The sequence below is a fragment of the Coregonus clupeaformis genome, unplaced genomic scaffold, assembly GCF_020615455.1.
Source record: "Coregonus clupeaformis isolate EN_2021a unplaced genomic scaffold, ASM2061545v1 scaf0912, whole genome shotgun sequence".
Lineage (NCBI taxonomy): Eukaryota > Metazoa > Chordata > Actinopteri > Salmoniformes > Salmonidae > Coregonus > Coregonus clupeaformis.
In genome coordinates, this window is record NW_025534366.1 from 30,240 (window position 1) to 52,351 (window position 22,112).

Sequence of the window (22,112 nt, forward strand, 5' to 3'; positions counted from 1 at the left end):
GTGTGTACCTGAGATGACTGTGTGTGTGTGTACCTGAGATGACTGTGTGTGTGTGTGTGTGTACCTGAGATGACTGTGTGTGTGTGTACCTGAGATGACTGTGTGTGTGTACCTGAGATGACTGTGTGTGTGTGTGTGTACCTGAGATGACTGTGTGTGTGTACCTGAGATGACTGTGTGTGTGTGTACCTGAGATTACTGTGTGTGTACGTGTACCTGAGATTACTGTGTGTGTGTGTACGTGTACCTGAGATTAGTGTGTGTGTGTACCTGAGATTACTGTGTGTGTGTGTACCTGAGATTACAGTGTGTGTGTGTGTGTGTACCTGAGATTACTGTGTGTGTGTGTACGTGTACCTGAGATTACAGTGTGTGTGTGTGTACCTGAGATTACTGTGTGTGTGTGTACCTGAGATTACTGTGTGTGTGTGTGTACCTGAGATTACAGTGTGTGTGTGTACCTGAGATTACTGTGTGTGTATGAGTACCTGAGATTACTGTGTGTGTGTGTACCTGAGATTACAGTGTGTGTGTGTACCTGAGATTACTGTGTGTGTGTGTGTGTACCTGAGATTACAGTGTGTTTGTACGTGTACCTGAGATTACAGTGTGTGTGTGTACCTGAGATTACAGTGTGTGTGTGTGTACCTGAGATTACAGTGTGTGTGTGTGTACCTGAGATTACATTGTATGTGTGTGTACCTGAGATTACAGTGTATGTGTGTGTACCTGAGATTACTGTGTGTGTGTGTACGTGTACCTGAGATTACAGAGTGTGGGTGTGTGTGTGTGTACCTGAGATTACAGTGTCTGTGTGTGTACCTGAGATTACTGTGTGTGTGTGTGCGTGTACCTGAGATTACTGTGTGTGTGTGTACCTGAGATTACTGTGTGTGTACCTGAGATTACAGTGTGTGTGTGTGTACCTGAGATTACTGTGTGTGTGTACCTGAGATTACAGTGTGTGTGTGTACCTGAGATTACTGTGTGTGTGTGTGTGTGTGTGTACCTGAGATTACTGTGTGTGTGTGTGTACGTGTACCTGAGATTACTGTGTGTGTGTGTACGTGTACCTGAGATTACAGTGTGTGTGTGTGTACCTGAGATTACAGTGTGTGTGTGTGTGTGTGTACCTGATATTACAGTGTGTGTGTGTGTACCTGATATTACAGTGTGTGTGTACCTGAGATTACTGTGTGTGTGTGTACGTGTACCTGAGATTACAGTGTGTGTGTGTGTGTACCTGAGATTACAGTGTGTGTGTGTACCTGAGATTACTGTGTGTGTGTACCTGAGATTACTGTGTGTGTGTACCTGAGATTACAGTGTGTGTGTGTACCTGAGATTACTGTGTGTGTGTGTGTGTACCTGAGATTACTGTTTGTGTGTGTGTACGTGTACCTGAGATTAGTGTGTGTGTGTACCTGAGATTACAGTGTGTGTGTGTACCTGAGATTACTGTGTGTGTGTGTACCTGAGATTACAGTGTGTGTGTGTGTGTGTACCTGAGATTACTGTGTGTGTGTGTACGTGTACCTGAGATTACAATGTGTGTGTACCTGAGATTACTGTGTGTGTGTGTACCTGAGATTACAGTGTGTGTGTGTACCTGAGATTAGTGTGTGTGTGTGTGTGTGTACCTGAGATTACTGTGTGTGTGTGTACCTGAGATGACTGTGTGTGTGTGTGTGTACCTGAGATGACTGTGTGTGTGTGTGTACGTGTACCTGAGATGACTGTGTGTGTGTGTACGTGTACCTGAGATTACAGTGTGTGTGTGTACCTGAGATTAGTGTGTGTGTGTGTACCTGAGATTACTGTGTGTGTGTGTGTACCTGAGATGACTGTGTGTGTGTGTGTGTACCTGAGAGTATTGTGTGTGTGTGTGTGTGTACCTGAGATTACGTGTGTGTGTGTGTGTGTACCTGAGATTACTGTGTGTGTGTGTGTACCTGAGATTACTGTGTGTGTGTGTGTGTGTGTGTGTGTGTGTGTGTGTGTGTGTGTGTGTGTGTGTGTGTACCTGAGATTACAGTGTGAGGCTGAGGAGGATGGTACAAATTCAATAGGAAATGTTCTGTAGAATATGTTTCAAAATTTGCCTGTAAAGAATGCACACATGTCATGTGGAAACAAACGTAATGTTTGTTCTTCATTGGCAAAGTTGTTGCTTGCAGTGTGTGTGTGCGCGCGCCCTGCAAATGATTACTTTTGTCTCCGTTCTCCATCAGCCTGGTGGTCCAGCTGGCTAGGGACCTCCAGATGGATTTCTACCCCCACTTCCCTGACTTCTTCGTCCTCATCACCTCTCTCCTGGAGACCCAGGACACAGAGATACTGGAGTGGGCCTTCACCTGCCTCTCCTACCTCTACAAGTACCTCTGGAGACTCATGGTCAAGGACATGACCAAAATGTACAGGTGAGACTGGGCCTTAGGCCTACCTGGCTGCAGTAGGAGTAGACAGATGGTGCTAGAAGCTCTAGCATTATTGTTGTTATTGTTTCCTATCTATGGCATATTTTTATAGATGACATCAGTGTTTAATTATCTCTCCTTCCCCCCCTACAGCTTGTACAGCACACTGTTGGCGCACAAGAAGGAACACATACGAAAGTTTGCGGCAGAGAGTTTTTCTTTTCTGATGAGAAAGGTGTGTTGTGGTCGTACCTAGTTGACATCCAGTGGTTATGAAATCAGATCTAATTGAATAGATTGAATAAATTGCATTTATACCCCCCAGGTGCCAGACCTTGACGCCCTTCTCAACCACATGTTCCTAGACCTGGAGGAGCACCCTGGGAAGGCAGAGGGGGTGGGACAGCTGCTGTTTGAGATGTGTAAAGGAGTCCGCAACATGTTCCACTCCTGCGCTGGCACGGTGAGTTCATTAGGTTACACAGTAGGAAATAAAAGATTAGACTCTGAGAAAAAGGTTAACAAAGTGGAGTCTAATGCATGTATATTCAGTTGATCTTATATTATTTATGACAGATCTTTCATTCACATCCTCTTTCCTCTCCTCCAGGCCCTCCCAGTAGCTCTGAGGAAGCTAGGACCAAGCGCTGACCAGGAAGTCTCTCTACCCTGGGATGCTGTCAGAGACTCACTGGATCAAATGGCCCAGGCAGCAGCCAATCACGTAGAGAAAGAGCACTTCCTGGTTCTGTGGGAGTCTCTACAGGTTAGGGAGCATGTTTACCTCACAACTGGATCTGCATAGTGCCAATGTAAGCTCTTTGTAGGTCTGTGTGGCTGAATGATGGGTTGTCTTGTCTGTCTCAAAGCCTGTGTGACAGATAGGTTATTGTCATGTCTCTGTCGGACTGTTTGGGTGATACTGTTCATTATCCTGGTCCAGGGCTGTTTAACTGTGACTGAGGGCGTGTCCCGTGTCTAAATCATGTTGTTGTCTTTCTCTAGACGTGTGTGAGTGAGGTCCTACGGAACCTGAATAAGACAGATGTTGATGAGGAGGAGGAGGGTCAGGCCTCCGAGCACTTGGAGCGTCTGCTCTTCATCCTCCACACCCTGGTGGGACACCGCAACGGAGACAAGATCACCAAGCCAGACACTGTCTGTCAGGTAGGGCCCGCGGTCACCATTTATCTGTGCGACATGAATAAGTAATACTAAGAATAAGCATGGAGTATGTTCTGTATTCAGAGGCTGTGTGTGTGTCTGTATGTATTTGACCGTCTCCGTTTATACTGTATATATTTAAAAGAAGAAGAATACTTTATTGTGTCCATTTGATTTTCAGATCACATAAATGTGTCTTTTGCCTGAACTTAGTTTGGGTTCAAATCTGACTGTTGGTGTCATATTATGTATAGATTCCTCTGATGTTTTTGTCCTTCTCTGTGCCTCTGTAGACAGTTCATGAGTTGCTCCAGACCCCAGCCCTCCCAGGACCCTGCTGTAGACTAGTGCTCCAGATCATCTCCTCTCTACTGCTGGGGGAGAATGTCTCACTACCAAACATAGTCACACAGGACACGGTCAAAATGGTGTTCAGCAGTGGGATGGACCAGGACCTGATACTGGAGTTCACTAAGGAGATGTTCACCATGAAACGGTTTGAACAGGTACATCGAGTCATCTCATCAACAATACACCAGGCAATTTCATCCTAGCTGACTCCAAAAGAGTAAGCTCCCTTCACATGACATAGATTAACATAATCTCTCTCTCTCCTTTCTGCCACTCCTTTCATCTTTATTTCTCTCTCCTCTTTTCTGCCTTTCCCTTCATCTCTCTCCCTCCCTCTCTCTCTCTCCATCTCTCCTCACCCTTCCCTCCCTCTTCTCTATCTGTCTCCAGTTCTTCCTGCCCTGCCTGCTACAGTACCTAGAGGGGTTGTTCTCCAGTGTAGACTCTGTGTCTCGTCACTCTGCCCTGGAGGTGCTGGTCAGTCTCATCCTGGCCAAAGCCCCGCCCCCTACAGACGGCTCCATGGCCTTCGAGACCTACCCCCTGGTCTTCACCGGAAAGACCCCCGGTAAGGAGCCAGGTGATGGGACAGAGAAGGTGTCAGTACCAGAGTTGATCCTCTCTCTGATCAGCCTACCCCAGGACCAGAACCAGACCATCACTGACCTGTCCCTGCCCTGGGCAGCCCTGGTCCTCCTGCCCCATCTCAGACCGCTGGCAGCAGGGAGTGTCGTTCCCAGTCTGACAGCCCTCATCAATCGCCTGCTGCTGAATGTGGAGAGTAAAGTGCTCGGGAAAGGTATGTACTGTACTGCCCTTGTTTGTTCTTATCGGATATACAGATTAACCTTGTGTTCCATTCAATGCACATTTGTTCTAACTCCTAACCATCCCTCCAGTAGTAACCCACGAGCTGGAACAATAAAGATCTCTCCCTTTTTCTGTCCTCTCTCCATCCAGGCGGTCTGTTTGTGGCCAGGCAGGCCCTCAGCTCTCTGCTCAGTCTGAATGGATCTGCTGAGGTGCTCTCCCTGGTGCCAGTGGAGCGGGTCAAGACCATCATCCAGTAAGTAGAGTGGAGAAATATCACAAACTCTTGGAGAGTAGTTCCGTTTCGTGTGAATAACTGCTGTGACGAGAGATAAAGCTTTGGATTGGTACAGTAAATCTGTGTGGGTTTTTTGGTGCCATGAATGTTTGGCTATATAATCTGGAAACTGGTTTTGTTCTAGTAATTAGTGGACTTTGACCCTGATCAACTTCCTGTGTTTGTGTGTGTCACAGGAAGTTCCCTACAGACATGTCGGCTCTGTTGCTAGGAGACCTCTACTACACCCGGCTGTCAGTCAACGGCTGCTCCGAGCACCTTTCCCACAGTGCACTGCTCGACCTGCACCAGATGCTGCACGTCAACCTCTCCTCCAGCAGCTCCAAAGTATGGAAGTATATTTAATTTTTTTTTAGATGTAATTATTTTGGGTACTTTATTAGTTGTGATTCAACTGTGACCTAACTCCACCATGCTTCCTCCCTCAGATCCGCTTGCTGACTCTGAGGATTCTGACCCACTTTGAGGCAGAGCTCAAACCGTCAGAGGTTGGTACAGAACAATCAAATGATGTCTTGTAAATGGATAATTCTGACTTTATTTGTTCAAGTTAATTGAATTCATTCGCATGGCAGAAGATAATTGAGAGAACTTTCCATTTCAGCCTAAATGGACAATAATAACACTTTTGAACTTTGTGTTCTCAGGGTGAGGAGAGTGTGGAGATCCAGCCTGTGTTTGCAGTGTGTTTTCAGGCTGAGTTGGTCCCTGCCTCAGTGCAGGACTACAGAGAGAAGCTGCTGCACCTCAGGAAGCTCAGACACGACCTGGTACAGAGATCACTACCCCAGGGGCAACAAGGGACCTTCCAACAGGTACCCAGAACATAGAACGTAGATTTGGAACCTAGAACGTAGATTTAGAACATTGATTAACGTTTGATTATCATAGTGGATGGTTAAGTTCTGCGTCTTCCATTTGCAGGTGCCTCTACGCTATCTTATTTCCATGCTGTTCATCAACTTCAAACCCCTGTGGGATCCAGTCATTGAACTCATAGTGTAAGTACACAAAACACACAACCACAACCCCAATAAATCTAAAGTGTCATACTCTATGACGTTTTAACCCCCAGTAACGCATTTCATCTCTTCCTCATGTTGTCGCTCTCTCCAGGACCCATGCCAGAGGAATGGAAAACAAAGACTTCTGGAAGGTCTACCATGAGCATCTGGAGTTGGTGGCAGGTCTTGCTGGTGAGTGCGTGCTCATTTGTGATCTGTTTTTTAACACTGTGATGAGCTATTTCTGTTGACGTATAAAACTATCAAGTACATTTTCTGTCTAACAGAAAAGGAGCTGCGTGAAGGTGACGATGATGCCGATAATGAATGCGAAGATGGAGGCTCGGAGCTGCAAGGGGAGCCGGGCTGTGATGTCATCGAGAGCGGGGAAGTGGGGGTGCTCTTCCTGCAGCGTCTGAAGATGACCTCTGACCCCAGCGAGAGGACAGACTTCACTAACTTCAGGGGCCTGCTGTGGAGGGCCATGGCTCTGGTCCCTGACCGTGTAGAACCACGCAGTAGGGAGCTCAGTCCACTGATGCTACGATTCATCAGGTTAGTCCTATACTATACCCTAGGCATGACCAGATACTGCAGCCTTACACACTACACTGCCCTCATACAGAGAGGAACCTCAGATCTTTTCATTTTGAAGAGGAGGAGACAAGATGCAATAAATCTAGGAAAGGTTTTTGAGAATGAGCCTCATTGTCCACTGTCTTAACTGACCCTATGCCCCTCCCCTCTCATGATTGGAAGGAATGAGTTTTACCCAGCTGACCTACTGGTGGCTCCTACTCAGGACCTGAGGAAGAGGAGCAGTCCTGCTGCCATGGAGGCTAGCATGGCGGGAGAGGAAGAGGAGGACAGGGAGGAAGAGGAGGAGGCTAGACCAGAGAGGAAGATGCCACCAAAAAGAGCAGCAGCCAAGTAAGAGATGATCACGTTGAAGATTTTGTAAATAAAACATGTATTTTTGTTTCACAATACTTTTTCAGTTTTATTATTTCATTAAAAAAATTATCAAATATAGCATTTTCTAAAGACATTTAATTTCTTTCCACAGGCAACTCATCGCTCACCTGAAGGTTTTTGCCAAGTTCACCAACCCTCGCTCTCTGTACCTGGAGAATAGCCTCAATGAGCTGTATACTCAGGTAAACTTACCTTTCTCACCGATCATCATCAATTTACTCTCAGCTGTTCTCACCAGTCATACTATATGCCTATTTAGCCTGCATTGACTGAATACTCCATTAAACTTACTCATCTGACCCGTTATCAGCCTATCTTCCTAAACAGTAGGTAGTCTTTGTCAGTGTACTCCTATCAGTGTGTGACTGTGTGTCTCTGTTCAGTTGCTGTGTCACCAGGACCAGCAGATCCAGAGGGCAGCGTTGGAGTGTGTTCTGACCTACAAAGACCCCAACGTCCTCCCCTACAAGTACGTTTGCTCTCTGGCTTATTTCCGAACGACACTCTCATCTTATCTCTTGTTTTAACATACATTCAGTCCTTTTACAGTGTGCCAGGCATAAAACGTCCTTTCCAAGATGACCATTTAACATTTTTGTTCAGATGATTGGAGTAAAAGATACTGGAATAACTGTTAGTTATGGACTCCCGGTCTCTCAATGGGAGTCATTGTTACCAGTACTGATAGAGATCAGAGACATCACTGACCCTCTCAGGTTCCACTGAGCAGGAATGTTAACCTCCACCCAGACCCACAGATCTGACAGGAGTTCCTCTATTAACTTCCCTTATTAAACTATCCATTTACTAACCATTTCCCATCTAACAGCACTGCAAACAGTATGATGGAAGGAAATAGGGGTAGTGCTCTTCTGTTATTTAATTTCCCATAATGTACCACTGACCTAGTTCACAGAATCACCCTGGAGACTCTGTGTAGACCCTGTCAACAACATTGCTCTGGTGCCTCTTTGAAGCTGTACAGGCCAATAGGCGTATAGAGTTGCTAATATATCTTGATTCAATATCTAGTGACAGGCCATTTCATACAATGTCTTTCTGTGTTTGATGTGTCCTGTGATATAGTAATGAAATGTCTTCATCTGATGTCTTTGTTTGTATCTGAAATGTCCTGTGCTTCTGGACCTAAAGTCCTGCGCTATTGAACGTCTTTGACTGATGTGTTGACTGTTGTGTTCAGGGAGAATCTGGAGAGGCTGCTGGATGACAAATACTTCAAGGATGAGATCGTTCACTTCAACGTCTCAGAGGAGGAGGCCGTGGTGGACGCCTCACACAGGGCCCAGCTTATCCCACTGCTTATGAGGTGTGTGATTACTCTTGTGTGTGTGTGTCACGTCTTCATGTTAAATTTAAACTTGTGGCCTATTTGTGCGTCACCTTTACTACTCCAATATAACCAACCCATCCTCCCTCTCCTCTAACCGTACCTCTGTAGGGTTCTGTTTGGCCGGATGCGCAGTAAGACCGGCAGTAAGTTCCAGGGCAAGTCTGGCGCTGTGCAGCGTTCCTCCATCGTGCTGAGGTTCCTGGCAGGATGCCAGTCTGAGGAGCTGGGCATGTTCATTGACCTCCTGCTGGAGCCCGTCTGCCACCACGGACAAGGTAGGGTGCCCACTGCCATGTGATATACAACCTGTATGGGAGTGGAGTGCTTCTCGTCTTATTGCTCACTGTATGGCTCTGTTGCTCTCTGTCTCATTGGTCTATTCTGCCATTATATTGTAGCTTCATCCTAGTTGTGTGTGTGGACTTGTTTGTTTTAAAGATAGGACATATGAACACTTAGAACTCTTCTCTCTCCTCTCTCTCCTCTCTCCTCTCTCTCTCTCTCTCCTCTCTCTCTCTCTCTCTCTCTTTCTCTCTCTCTCTCTTTCTCTCTCTCTCTCTCTCCCCCCTCCTCCCTCCTTCTCTCCAGGTCTGTGTTTAGCTGCAGTAGACAAGGCGATAGCCGAGACAGACTCCTCTGCCGTCCTTCCTCTGGGGCGGCAGCACAGCCTGCTGAACATAGTCAACACAGTCATCAGTAAACTGGGCCACCTCATCCACACACACCTGCCCAAGGTGCTGCAGATCCTACTGTGTGTCACCGCCTCCGTCTCCACCATCCTCAACCAGAGAGAACAGGTATGTACACAGCCGGAGGGTCTCACTGTCTCACATAGGCTTAGTCTTGAGAAACCTGCTGTATATTCTGTGTTGGACCAAGGGCCGTATTTATCAAGCATCTCAGAGTACGAGTGCTGATTTACGATCATTTTTGCCTTTTAGATCACAATTAATATGATTATATGGACAGGGGGCGACCTGATCCTAGATCAGCACTCCTACTCTGAGAAGCTTGATAATAAGCTCCTGGTCTCTCTTGAGAAATACGTTTAGTAAAGTTTCAAGTCAGTAACTCTGGTCTTGGTCAGGAGCTGCAGTGTAGCCATTGTGGCAGTATGCCGCAGCTGGCCCTCTAAGACCTATACTAGAACAGGAGGCTCAGAGAAGCCTGCCCTGGCAGTTGCAGGTGTGAGCATGTATAAAGTATTTTGATGTTCATGTATGATACTGCACACAGACATTCGTTTTTAGGACAAGTCAGTAACTCCTAAAAGTTGTTTTCGCACCACTTGTATTTTCACTACTCGTTGCAGCTGAAAGGAAGGCTAAAAATAGATACAGGTTTTAAAGATAACTCCTAAATGTTTTTTTCCCTCTCTCTGCCCAGTTAAAGGCAGGCTGTATCGCTCCTCTGAAGAACCTGAGGCGCCTGGGGGTCCTGAGGATCCAGGACTTCTTTGATGGCTTCGACTCGTACAGCTTCACCCCAGACGAGCTAGACGCTGTCTTCCAGGCTATCGTCTGGCCCCAGGTCTGCCGTCTGCCCACAGAGAGCCCCTACTCCCCCACCCCCCTCCTCAAACTCATCCACGTCTGGAGCAAGAACGCCAGGTAAGCTTAACAAACAGTCTTTGTGTTGAGAGTTCAGCTACACTAAGGCTAAGTCTTTTCACAATGAGATCAGTAAATTAATGGGAGAATGTTTCTGGCAACAATCCAGTTTACAGTGGGGAACTAGGAGGAAATTGCAATGACCCACTGGCAGGTGACAGATTAAACCTGCCTGAAAATGACCACCTTCTTTCCTCTTCTTCTCTCCTCTTCTCTCAGGTACTTCCCCCTCCTGGCCAAGCAGCAGTCTGGTCACCCGGAGTGTGACGTCCTCCTCAACGTGTTCGCCCTGCTCTCCGCCAAGAACGTCTCTACCCAGACTGTTGCCATGGTGATGGACATCGCCGAGTCCTTGGTGACCACGAAGGACCTTCTGGTTGAGGAGGGTGAGGAGGCGGAGCTGAGCGTCAACGGCAGTGTGTTCCCCCAGCCACCAGAGGGAGCTTACATTTCTGCAGGTGAGGCCGCTGGAAAACAGATAGAATACGCAAATGCAATGCTTACAGGGCCACTGCTAGAATATGCAAATGATACTAATAACAGTAAATACTAAACAGTATAACTAGGGAGCAGAGTTTTTCCTCGTCAGGTTACATGGAAAAACTATGGGCCCTAGTAGGTATAAGCAAATGTAAAATGGGTATTATCCACAAAGTTTAACGTTTGTAATAAAAAGTTTAAAAATATATATAAAAAATAACTTGAAATATTAACAAAGCATGCACATTGGTAATAGTGGTGAAAAGAATGGTTTGTTTGTGTTGTTCAGAGCATCTGACCCAGGGTGCCAGGCTGCTCCTGCCCCACATCTCCACCCTGCTACAGTACCTCAGTGGCATCGTACGCAACTCTGACAGACTCAAGAAGAAGAAGTTTAGATCCCAGGTGGCCAAGGAGCTCAACATCCTCTCAAAGTAAGTCCTTCGGTCCTCACATCCTTCTTCATCCTTTATGAAGGGTGATGACTCCTGTGCTGTGTTGATTTTATGTGATCATTGTAGACCTGGGCTCCAACCCTGTTCCTGGAGAGCTACCCTCTTGTAGGCTTTCTCTCCAACCCCAGTTGTTTACTATCCTGACTCAGCTTATTAACCAGCTAATTATTAGAATCAGATGCGCTAGATTATTATTGGATCGAAAACCTACAAGACGGTAGCTCTCCTGGAACAGGGTTGGAGAGCCCTGTTGTAGACAGTCATATATCTCTAATGCAACTGATCAGGCCCACCATTCATAGATGGCGTACTCTACCCTCTGCTCTTTGGGATCTTATCACAGTTCTCCTTCTCAGGTTTAAGGTTGTTGTATGGTGTTGATGATGGTTATGGTTTCTAGAGGCTAATGTGATGATCTCCCTCCTCTCCAGGATCAGCAGGTTTGTGAGTGATAAGGACCAGAGCTCCGTGCTCATCAGTCTGCTGCTGCCATACCTCCAGAAGGCCCGCAACCCACAGGTACAACAACATGTTACTGTTCTGTTACTGTTCTAGTGATATGTTATGTCTGTGTTGTGGTTATTTGTTTGTGTGTTTTCGTGCTGTGTTGGATTGTTCGAAGTAAACGTCATGCTAGCTTACGCCATGTTAAGGTTGTGTTATATGTATGTTTTACATTTACATTTGAGTCGTTTAGCAGACGCGCTTATCCAGAGCGACTTACAGTTTTAGTGAGTGCATACATTTTTCATACTGTTACATGAGCTCCCACTCATTATTGATCTATCCTGTCATTTCCTTGCATGGTGGTAGGTTTTATGTTATAGTGTTACACTCATGAGTATTTCCCGTGTAGCTCAGTTGGTAAAGCATAGCGCTTGCGACGCCAGGGTTGTATATGCACTCACTACTGTAAGTCGCTCTGGATAAGAGCGTCTGCTAAATGACTCAAATGTAAACGTATTTCCCTTCCCTTGTGTTTCAGGAGACAGAGATTGACATCCTGGCTACAGTCCAGAACCTGCTGAGACAGTGTTCTGATCCCTCCTCCTTCCTCAAGCCTATCAGTAGACTGTTCTCCATCCTCCATAACAAGCTGCCAAGACAGGCCCTCACCTCCCTCTTCCAGGTAGGACCTCAAGCCCCCATAGCCTGATTCCAGATCTGTTTGTGCTGTTGTGCTCACTCATTGTCACATCTTTAGCTGCTGAAGCCAGGCCCTACATGCTTCCCACTACTCATATATAGTGGTCCATATGAATGTGATCTGAATGGCAGAGTGTTTACCTGTGTTTCTGTCTCCCAACAGACTCTGGCAGACCTGGATAGTGGACTGAAGTACATCACAGATACAGCTGCTAAGGTAGGGCTCGAAAAACCACACACAACATTCAAACGCACACACAAACACACACAGGCACAGACAACCCATGTGCATCACACACAGCGATGTATAATCATTGCCCCTTTCTCTCCCTCTAGTTGAATGCATTTGACAGTCGTCACCTGGACGAGGTCTACTTTGACGTGCGTCTCACAGCCTTCCAGGAGGCCACCAGGAGGATCAACGACATGGACACGCTGGACATGAACTTCATCTACACCATCATGCACAACTGCTTCGCCTCCTTCGAGGTGAGACCAACACACACATCACAAACACACAGGAGAGATCAGACACTACAGATGGGAGTTACACTACAGCCTGATCTCTTGACTATTGCATCGACTTTGGTAGTATTTTGGATTGCTCTCCTCTTATTTTAGATGTCCTATTCACTTATGAATCAATCAATCAATCAATTTTATTTTATATAGCCCTTCTTACATCAGCTAATATCTCGAAGTGCTGTACAGAAACCCAGCCTAAAACCCCAAACAGCTAGTAATGCAGGTGTAGAAGCACGGTGGCTAGGAAAAACTCCCTAGAAAGGCGAAAGCCTAGGAAGAAACCTAGAGAGGAACCAGGCTATGAGGGGTGGCCAGTCCTCTTCTGGCTGTGCCGGGTGGAGATTATAACAGAACCATGCCAAGATGTTCAAAAATGTTCATAAGTGACAAGCATGGTCAAATAATAATCAGGAATCAATAAATTATATAATAATAATAATAATAATATGCCATTTAGCAGACGCTTTTATCCAAAGCGACTTACAGTCGTGCGTGCATACATTTTTGTGCATGGGTGGTCCCGGGGATCGAACCCACTACCTTGGCGTTACAAGCGCCGTGCTCTACCAGCTGAGCTATAGAGGACAGATTTTGACAAAACATTTGTGTCACAAAGTGCTTAACATGTATCCGTGCATGTCTGTGGTTTTTGCTCTTAATTTATTTGATGTGGAAATAATTTCCCCTTCAAGGAATATTAACAGTAATGTAATTCGTCCATTAATTAATTCAACTTTCTTCCTTCCTGTGTTGTAGATTGGAGACATGTCCCTGGCAGACAACGCCACCTTGTGTCTGTCTGCTGTCCTTACACGTCTGGCTGCAGTGGGCCGTGGAGAGGAGGAGTACAAAGAGATAGTACAGTACACCATACTGGACGCTGTCAGGAAAGGACTGAGGAGCAAGACTGAGGTTAGCACACACACACGCGTACATCACAGAATATACACACACACACACACACACACACACACACACACACACACACACACACACTAAAGTGAACTTGGGTCCAGTGTGTCTCTCCTGTGTTGTCAGAGTGTGCAGCATGACTACACCACAGTGCTGGCGTGTCTGGTGAAGACCTTCCCCACCCGTAGAGACTTCAGAGATCTGGTGCAGCTCACCGACTACAACGACCCTGAGTCGGACTTCTTTGAACACATGAAGCACATCCAGGTAAGACTTCAGCCACTGTTCCAATATTCACACCAGCATACTACATGGATTGAAGCAATGTATTGGGCATGCATTCTAAGTGGTATCAAATCAAATCAAATGTTATTTGTCACATGCGCCGAATACAACAGGTGTAGACCTTACAGTGAAATGCTTACTTATAAGCCCTTAACCAATAATGCAGTTTTAAGAAAGAATACCAAAAAAAATCACAAAGAAATACAATATAAAATAATACGAAATAAAAGTAACAAATAATTAAAGAGCAGCAGTAAAAATAACAATAGCGAGGCTATATACAGGGGGTACCGGTACCAAGTCAATGTGCGGGGGCACCGGTTAGTCGAGGTAATTGGGGTAATATGTACATGTAGGTAGAGTTATTAAAGTGACTATGCATAGATAATAAACAGAGAGTAGCAGCAGCGTATGCTAGTATAGATATCGTAACATAGGAAAATGCACTGGTTAGCAACTTGGATTGTAGCCATATAGCCGACGCTCTTCAAATGAGTCAGGAAGCATCGTGTTCAGCCCAGTGCTTAATGTTTTGTCTCTCTCAGATCCATCGTAGAGGTCGCGCTCTGAGGAAGTTCGCCAAGCAGCTGACGGAGGGTACGGTTGTGATGTCATCACGTTCCCTCCAGAACTTTATCATGCCCTACGCCATGACTGCCCTCTTCGACGAGAAGATGCTCAAGGTTAGTTACACAACACACTGACAAATGTTATCCTTCATTCTGGTGTGCGTACGTGTGTGTGTAACCTGTGTGTTTCTCTCTCTGTCCTGCAGAATGAGGGTATGACGTCAGCCTCAGTAGAAGTGGTAGGAGCTGTGTGTAGGAGACTGACCTGGTCTAAATACCTCTACTACCTTAAACACTTTGTTCACATACTGCACACTGGACAGGCTGAACAGAAACTGGCTGTCAGGTTGGTACTGTCTATGTCTGTGTGTCTGTCTGTGTGTATCAGTGGGTGATATACAGTGGGGAGAACAAGTATTTGATACACTGCCGATTTTGCAGGTTTTCCTACTTACAAAGCATGTAGAGGTCTGTAATTTTTATCATAGGTACACTTCAACTGTGAGAGACGGAATCTAAAACAAAAATCCAGAAAATCACATTGTATGATTTTTAAGTAATTCATTTGCATTTTATTGCATGACATAAGTATTTGATACATCACAAAAGCAGAACTTAATATTTGGTACAGAAACCTTTGTTTGCAATTACAGCGATCATACGTTTCCTGTAGGTCTTGACCAGGTTTGCACATACTGCAGCAGGGATTTTCGCCCACTCCTCCATACAGACCTTCTCCAGATCCTTCAGGTTTCGGGGCTGTCGCTGGGCAATACGGACTTTCAGCTCCCTCCAAAGATGTTCTATTGGGTTCAGGTCTGGAGACTGGCTAGGCCACTCCAGGACCTTGAGATGCTTCTTACAGAGCCACTCCTTAGTTGCCCTGGCTGTGTGTTTCGGGTCGTTGTCATACACCACGACCCATCTTCAATGCTCTTACTGAGGGAAGGAGGTTGTTGGCCAAGATCTCGCGATACATGGCCCCATCCATCCTCCCCTCAATACGTTGCAGTCGTTCTGTCCCTTTGCAGAAAAGCATCCCCAAAGAATGATGTTTCCACCTCCATGCTTCACGGTTGGGATGGTGTTCTTGGGGTTCTACTCATCCTTCTTCTTTCTCCAAACACGGCGAGTGGAGTTTAGACCAAAAAGCTCTATTTTTGTCTCATCAGACCACATGACCTTCTCCCATTCCTCCTCTGGATCATCCAGATGGTCATTGGCAAACTTCAGACGGGCCTGGACATGCGCTGGCTTGAGCAGGGGGACCTTGCGTGCGCTGCAGGATTTTAATCCATGACGGCGTAGTGTGTTACTAATGGTTTTCTTTGAGACTGTGGTCCCAGCTCTCTTCAGGTCATTGACCAGGTCCTGCCGTGTAGTTCTGGGCTGAATCCCTCACCTTCCTCATGATCATTGGAGACTGGGCCTCCCGAGTGGCGCAGTGGTCTAAGGCACTGCATCGCAGTGCTAGCTGTGCCACTAGAGAACCTGGTTCGAATCCAGGCTTTGTCGTAGCCGGCCGCGACCGGGAGACCCATGTGGCGGCGCAGAATTGGCCCAGCGTCGTCCAGGGTAGGGGAGGGAATGGCCGGCAGGGATGTAGCTCAGTTGGTAGAGCATGGTGTTTGCAACGCCAGGGTTGTGGGTTCGATTCCCACGGGGAGTATGAAAAAATAAAATAAAAATATATGCACTAACTGTAAGTCGCTCTGGATAGGAGCGTCTGCTAAATGACTAAAAATGTAAAAAAAAAAATATATATATTCATTGATGCCCCACGAGGTGAGATCTTGCATGGAGCCCCAGACCGAGGGTGATTGATCGTCATCTTGAACTTCTTCCATTTTCTAATAATTGCGCCAACAGTTGTTGCCTTCTCACCAAGCTGCTTGCCTATTGTCCTGTAGCCCATCCCAGCCTTGTGCAGGTCTACAATTTTAACCCTGATGTCCTTACACAGCGCTCTGGTCTTGGCCATTGTGGAGAGGTTGGAGTCTGTTTGATTGAGTGTGTGGACAGGTGTCTTTTATACAGGTAACGAGTTCAACCAGGTGCAGTTAATACAGGTAATGAGTGGAGAACAGGAGGGCTTCTTAAAGGAAAAACTAACAGGTCTGTGAGAGCCGGAATTCTTACTGGTTGGTAGGTGATCAAATACTTATGTCATGCAATAAAATGCAAATTAATTACTTAAAAATCATACAATGTGATTTTCTGGATTTTTGTTTTAAATTCCGTCTCTCACAGTTGAAGTGTACCTATGATAAAAATTACAGACCTCTACATGCTTTGTAAGTAGGAAAACCTGCAAAATCGGCAGTGTATCAAATACTTGTTCTCCCCACTGTATATGTTTGTTTTGCAGTAGTATTGTTGTCTCATACCTGTATCCATCCACAGTCTATTGGTGACTGTTCTGGAGGCGTTCCACTTTGACCATGATACTCTGGAGAGAGAAATGGAGGCAGCTAAGATCAGGGCCAAAGAGGGTGAGTGGACAGACTGGACACCGGTGACCAAGAGGTCCCAATGAAGTAGAATATCATTTCCATACCAAGTGTGTGATATCTTGATTGATGTTGCCTCTTTCTGTTTAGTTGTGAGCACCGTCGTTGATGAAGAAGGTGATGCGGAAGAGGAGGTGGCAGCTGTCGAATCAGAGGAGAGTGACACTGAGGAAGCCATGGAAACTGAAAGCATCAACAGCGACACGAAAACAACCACCATAGAAACAGCCAAGGTTGTTACTATGGAAACGGACGCTGCTGAGACTGTTGAGGGTGTTGCTATGGAAACGAATGCCACAGAATCTACAGCGGAGCCTAAAACTGTTCCGGTGAAGAAGCCGACCCCTTCCGCCACAGCCCCTGCAGCCCCCAGTGGATTACCCCAGAACAAAGCAGAGCTGGAGGCTCTGATCACCTCTATCCATGCCACTGTTCAAAATGCTGTCCTGCCCAGGCTACACAAGTGTCTCACCGCCAAGGTACACATACGCCAGTTGTACTTGCTGTCGTTGATCTTTTGGAATATGTCACCAATGCATGTTTAGTATTGTCGCAGAGTGATGACATCATTGTGTGTAGGTGAAGCGAGACGAGGAGTGTAAGGCAGTAAAGTCTAAGGATGTGAAGGAGGAGGAGGTGGCCAGAGTTCCTATAGCCTTCGCCATGGTCAAACTGATGCAGACACTACCCACGACCGTCATGGACGTCAACCTGCCTGGGTATGTACACCCAGTTCATGTAAACATGAATGTGGTACACCCTGTAAATGTGGGTGTCTCGGGGAGTGAGGGTGTGTGCAGTATATAATAAACACTGTGTGTGTTGACAGCATCCTGATGAAGATGTGTGTGCTGCTGAGGAATCGTTTCCAGGAGATCAGAGACGTGGCTCGTAACACCCTGATTAAGATCATTGAGACTCTGGGGGTCAAATACTTGCAGTACCTACTAAAGGAGATGAAGTCCATTCTGGTTAAGGGCTACCAGGTAAACACTACAGCTAAATAGATTCCTCTGTCTTTTATTACAGATGGACCAGAGCCCTCGTCTCAGGCATTGGGCACGAGGCTTGCGTTCCAAATGGCCTCTGGTCAAAAGTAGTGCACTACAAAGGGAATAGGGTGCTATTTGGGACGCAGAACCAAGACCACATTTACAGTGCCTAGTGAAAGTCTAAAAAGGGGATAGCTTTATTTTTCAGTGGGACAATTACACACATTTCTATGCTAAAGACACACCAGAATGGCTTTTCTATAGGTGTTGAGTGTTCCTGAGTGGTCCGGTCTCAGTTCTAACTTAAATTTGTTTGAAAATGGATGTATGTTGCCTTAAGAGTTGTGGAAAGTTGGTAGAATCTTATTCAAAAATGATTCACACTTGTAATGGCTGCCAAAGGTGCTTCCACCAAGTATTAACTCTGGGGTGTGACGATATATGCAATTAAGACGTTCATTTAAACAAAAGTTATTTCACTTCATAAATGTGGAGAAGGTTGTGTAGATCGGTAGAAAGAAAATCGAATGTAATCCCTTTTTAAAATTTTTATTGACTGTGTAGACTTTCACTAGCAACTGTGTATGTTTTTGAGACTGAGACTCCATCTCTGTCTGTAAATGTATCATTAAGTGAATTATTCCAAATGATATGACTTTGTTTTGATCCACTGACTCTCTCTCTCTCTCTCCCTCAGGTCCATGTGTTGACGTTCACAGTGTACCAGCTCCTGTCTCACCTCGCTCCTATACTGAAACCTGGAGACCTGGACCACTGCATGGGCCTGCTAATAGATGTAACTATTCTAACCTATACATTTACATTTGTGTTTATGTGTGTGTGTGTGTGTGTGTGTGTGTGTGTGTGTGTCCATGTGCATAATCCATTTTGATACACAAACTTGTCTCGCCAGCTCTCCTTTCACACCTCTCATACATCCACCATTGTTCCACCCCTCTCCTGTAGATCTTCAACAACGAGCTGTTTGGTGCAGTGGCTGAGGAGAAGGAGGTGAAGGGGATAGTCTCTAAGCTGATGGAGGCTCGCCACAGTAAGAGTATGGACTCCTATGAGTTCCTGGGCCAGTACTCTGGCAAGGACAGAGTCATACAACTCATACTGCCAATGAAAGATGTAAGTATCACTTATACATGACTGAAATTCCTTAGATTGCAAAGTCATCTGTTGATGTCCCTGCTAACTGTGTGTATGTGGCTTTATTTATTTTTTACATTTACGTCATTTAGCAGACGCTCTTATCCAGAGCGACTTACAAATTGGTGCATTCACCTTATAGCCAGTGGGATAACCACTTTACAATTATTATTTTTAAAAAAATTTAAAAATTTGGTGGGGTAAGGGGGGGGTTAGAAGGATTACTTTATCCTATCCCAGGTGTTCCTTAAAGAGGTGGGGTTTCAAGTGTCTCCGGAAGGTGGTCAGTGACTCCGCTGTCCTGGCGTCGTGAGGGAGCTTGTTCCACCATTGGGGTGCCAGAGCAGCGAACAGTTTTGACTGGGCTGAGCGGGAACTGTGCTTCAGCAGAGGTAGGGGAGCCAGCAGGCCAGAGGTGGATGAACGCAATGCCCTCGTTTGGGTGTAGGGACTGATCAGAGCCTGAAGGTACGGAGGTGCCGTTCCCCTCACAGCTCCGTAGGCAAGCACCATGGTCTTGTAGCAGATGCGAGCTTCAACTGGAAGCCAGTGTAGTGTGCGGAGGAGCGGGGTGACGTGAGAGAACTTGGGAAGGTTGAACACCAGATGGGCTGCGGCATTCTGGATGAGTTGTAGGGGTTTAATGGCACAGGCAGGGAGCCCAGCCAACAGCGAGTTGCAGTAATCCAGACGGGAGATGACAAGTGCCTGGATTAGGACCTGTGCCGCTTCCTGTGTAAGGCAGGGCCGTACTCTCCGAATGTTGTAGAGCATGAACCTACAGGATCGGGTCACCGCCTTGATGTTAGCAGAGAACGACAGGGTGTTGTCCAGGGTCACGCCAAGGCTCTTCGCACTCTGGGAGGAGGACACAATGGAGGTTTATGTCTCGCTCTCGGTCTCTCTCTCCTTCTGTCTGAATCTCTCTGTCTCTCTTCCCCCTCTCTCTCTCTCTCTCTCTCTAGATCCTGGAGAACACAGCCAATCTGAAGACAGCCCGTCGTGCCCATGCAGTGTTGAAAAGGATAGTGTCAGGGCTACTGGTGAACCAGGCCATGGACCATCAGGCTGTACTACTGCTCAGCCACGGCCTGGTCTCAGAGAGTCTGCCCCTCGTCACCAAGAGGAACAAGTATGCACACACACACACTGCATGCATGCTCATTTTTTCCTTGCTCTGTCTCTCACTCACTCACTGAGTCTCTCACGCAAATATTTGACATCATGTCTTTATTGTTTGTGTGTAGGGACAAAAAGCCCCAGGCCCCCCCGGACCCTCGCCTGCCCCCTCCCAGCTGTCTCCTCTTGCCCCCCACTCCAAAGAGAGGGGGACTGAAAGCCCCCGTCAGCAGCCGCACCAACATGCACATCCTAGTGGACACTGGACTCAGGGTAAACCAACCTAGCTACCCTCCTAAAACTTTCTCACAGGCTTTCACACAGATTGACTAGAAGATCAAATATTGTTGTTTTGCGGCAAACAGGCATTAAGATAGACAACGAACAGTCCCGTGAACAGATGGTAACCAATGGCTGAATAGTGGTTTACTGTTCATTCATCTGTGGTCAGTTGAATGTTGGTTGACTGTTGTCACTCTGTCTCTGTCTAGCTGCTCCATATGAGTCTGAAGAAGTCCAAGGTGAACTCCTCTGAGGCCTCTGCTCTTGAGATGCTGGATCCCTTCTTTGCTCTGCTACTAGACTGTCTCAACTCCATGCACGTCAAGGTCAGTAGTGTGTGTGTGCGTGCATGTTGAGGAGTGTGTATACGTGTTGATCTCTGTGTGTGTGTCTAGAGAAGTGTGTGTGTGTCTGTATCTGAGAGTCTATCTCTCTCTCCGTGCCTCCAGGTGATAACAGAGGCTCTCTTAGCCTTTACGTTCCTGTTGCGGTTCCCCCTGCCAGCTGTAGAGCAGAGTGCAGGCCAGCTCACTAAGCAGCTGTTTGTCCTTCTCAAAGACTACTCCAAGGCTGGCGCTGCCCGCGGAGAGAACTTCCAACTCGTCCAGAACTGCTTCAAGGTAGCACAAGTGTTTGTTTCTATTCTGGAAATGGTTGAATTAATACATTTAATATAGTATCAATTATAAACCGGGTCGTTCGAGCCCTGGATTCTGATTGACTGAAAGCTGTGGTATATCAGACCATTAATTTTAATTTTTACTGCTCTAATTACATTGGTATCCAGTTTATAATAGCAATAAGGCACCTCAGGGGTTTGTGGTATATGGCCAATATACCACGGCTAAGGGCTGTGTACTAGCACTCCGCGTTGCATCGTGCATAAGAACAGCTTTTAGCCGTGGTATATTGGCCATATACCACACCCCCTCGTGCCTTATTACTTAAATATACCATGGCTATGACGACTTGTTTACTGTTCTAATTACGTTGGTAACCAGTTTATAATAGCAATAAGGCACCACGGGCACACACACTGCCAAGGTGCCTTATTGCTTAAATATAATATCAACAGTACATTCATACCGCAATGCAAAAACATGCCATATTGTATGTTTGAATGATTTGAAATGACAGATGTGGCTATATCAAATGAATTGAATGATCCTTCTTTTCTCTGTCAGTCCATCACCATCCTAGTAAAGAACATGAAGACACACAAGATAACTGAGACGCAGCTGCAAGTGCTGCTGGGTTACGCTGAGGAGGACATTTATGACCAATCACGTCAGGCGACAGCCTTCGGGCTGTTAAAGGTAGCTAACGCCCTCCAAATCTAGGAGAGAGATGGAGACCATACTTTATTGCTACAGCTAATACATCAGACCCCAACATTTTTATACCTTTATTTAACCAGACATATAGATGTATTATAATGAAAGTTTATAATGAAATTCTTATTCTGTCCTCTTCTGTAATATGTACTGCATCCTCTCTATCTCCCCCTACAGGCAATCCTGTCCAGGAAGCTGGTAGTACCAGAGATGGAGGAGCTGATGAAGAAAGTTGCCAAGCTGTCTGTTACCGGGCAGAACGGCATGATCAGGGTCCAGTGCAGACATGTACGGTTTTGTGTTTCTTTTTATATTCATATTTAAACCTGTATTTTACCGTTCATATTTTATTTTTGAAGGTGCCTTAT

General features: G+C 46.2%; 1 protein-coding gene across 1 annotated transcript in view; it reads left to right on the forward strand.

The window, feature by feature from the left end:
• The window catches only part of LOC121546194 (small subunit processome component 20 homolog), a 29,198-nt gene that overhangs the window by 2,139 nt on the left and 4,947 nt on the right, over positions 1–22,112 (forward strand). Inside the window, exons 5-47 of the mRNA XM_041857270.2 lie at positions 2,232–2,420; positions 2,571–2,652; positions 2,743–2,880; positions 3,028–3,183; positions 3,423–3,584; positions 3,875–4,087; positions 4,323–4,731; positions 4,893–4,998; positions 5,217–5,367; positions 5,469–5,528; positions 5,688–5,855; positions 5,965–6,041; positions 6,157–6,236; positions 6,332–6,599; positions 6,804–6,974; positions 7,111–7,201; positions 7,403–7,488; positions 8,221–8,346; positions 8,479–8,645; positions 8,959–9,167; positions 9,757–9,980; positions 10,200–10,438; positions 10,750–10,894; positions 11,347–11,434; positions 11,901–12,044; positions 12,225–12,278; positions 12,398–12,550; positions 13,343–13,498; positions 13,625–13,765; positions 14,329–14,466; positions 14,559–14,698; positions 16,756–16,844; positions 16,953–17,341; positions 17,442–17,581; positions 17,692–17,848; positions 18,552–18,650; positions 18,821–18,988; positions 19,975–20,141; positions 20,257–20,401; positions 20,620–20,736; positions 20,860–21,030; positions 21,595–21,726; positions 21,922–22,032. Coding sequence (XP_041713204.1) covers positions 2,232–2,420; positions 2,571–2,652; positions 2,743–2,880; positions 3,028–3,183; positions 3,423–3,584; positions 3,875–4,087; positions 4,323–4,731; positions 4,893–4,998; positions 5,217–5,367; positions 5,469–5,528; positions 5,688–5,855; positions 5,965–6,041; positions 6,157–6,236; positions 6,332–6,599; positions 6,804–6,974; positions 7,111–7,201; positions 7,403–7,488; positions 8,221–8,346; positions 8,479–8,645; positions 8,959–9,167; positions 9,757–9,980; positions 10,200–10,438; positions 10,750–10,894; positions 11,347–11,434; positions 11,901–12,044; positions 12,225–12,278; positions 12,398–12,550; positions 13,343–13,498; positions 13,625–13,765; positions 14,329–14,466; positions 14,559–14,698; positions 16,756–16,844; positions 16,953–17,341; positions 17,442–17,581; positions 17,692–17,848; positions 18,552–18,650; positions 18,821–18,988; positions 19,975–20,141; positions 20,257–20,401; positions 20,620–20,736; positions 20,860–21,030; positions 21,595–21,726; positions 21,922–22,032 — 6,616 coding nt within the window. The remainder of the gene's footprint in view (positions 1–2,231; positions 2,421–2,570; positions 2,653–2,742; positions 2,881–3,027; positions 3,184–3,422; positions 3,585–3,874; positions 4,088–4,322; positions 4,732–4,892; positions 4,999–5,216; positions 5,368–5,468; positions 5,529–5,687; positions 5,856–5,964; positions 6,042–6,156; positions 6,237–6,331; positions 6,600–6,803; positions 6,975–7,110; positions 7,202–7,402; positions 7,489–8,220; positions 8,347–8,478; positions 8,646–8,958; positions 9,168–9,756; positions 9,981–10,199; positions 10,439–10,749; positions 10,895–11,346; positions 11,435–11,900; positions 12,045–12,224; positions 12,279–12,397; positions 12,551–13,342; positions 13,499–13,624; positions 13,766–14,328; positions 14,467–14,558; positions 14,699–16,755; positions 16,845–16,952; positions 17,342–17,441; positions 17,582–17,691; positions 17,849–18,551; positions 18,651–18,820; positions 18,989–19,974; positions 20,142–20,256; positions 20,402–20,619; positions 20,737–20,859; positions 21,031–21,594; positions 21,727–21,921; positions 22,033–22,112) is intronic.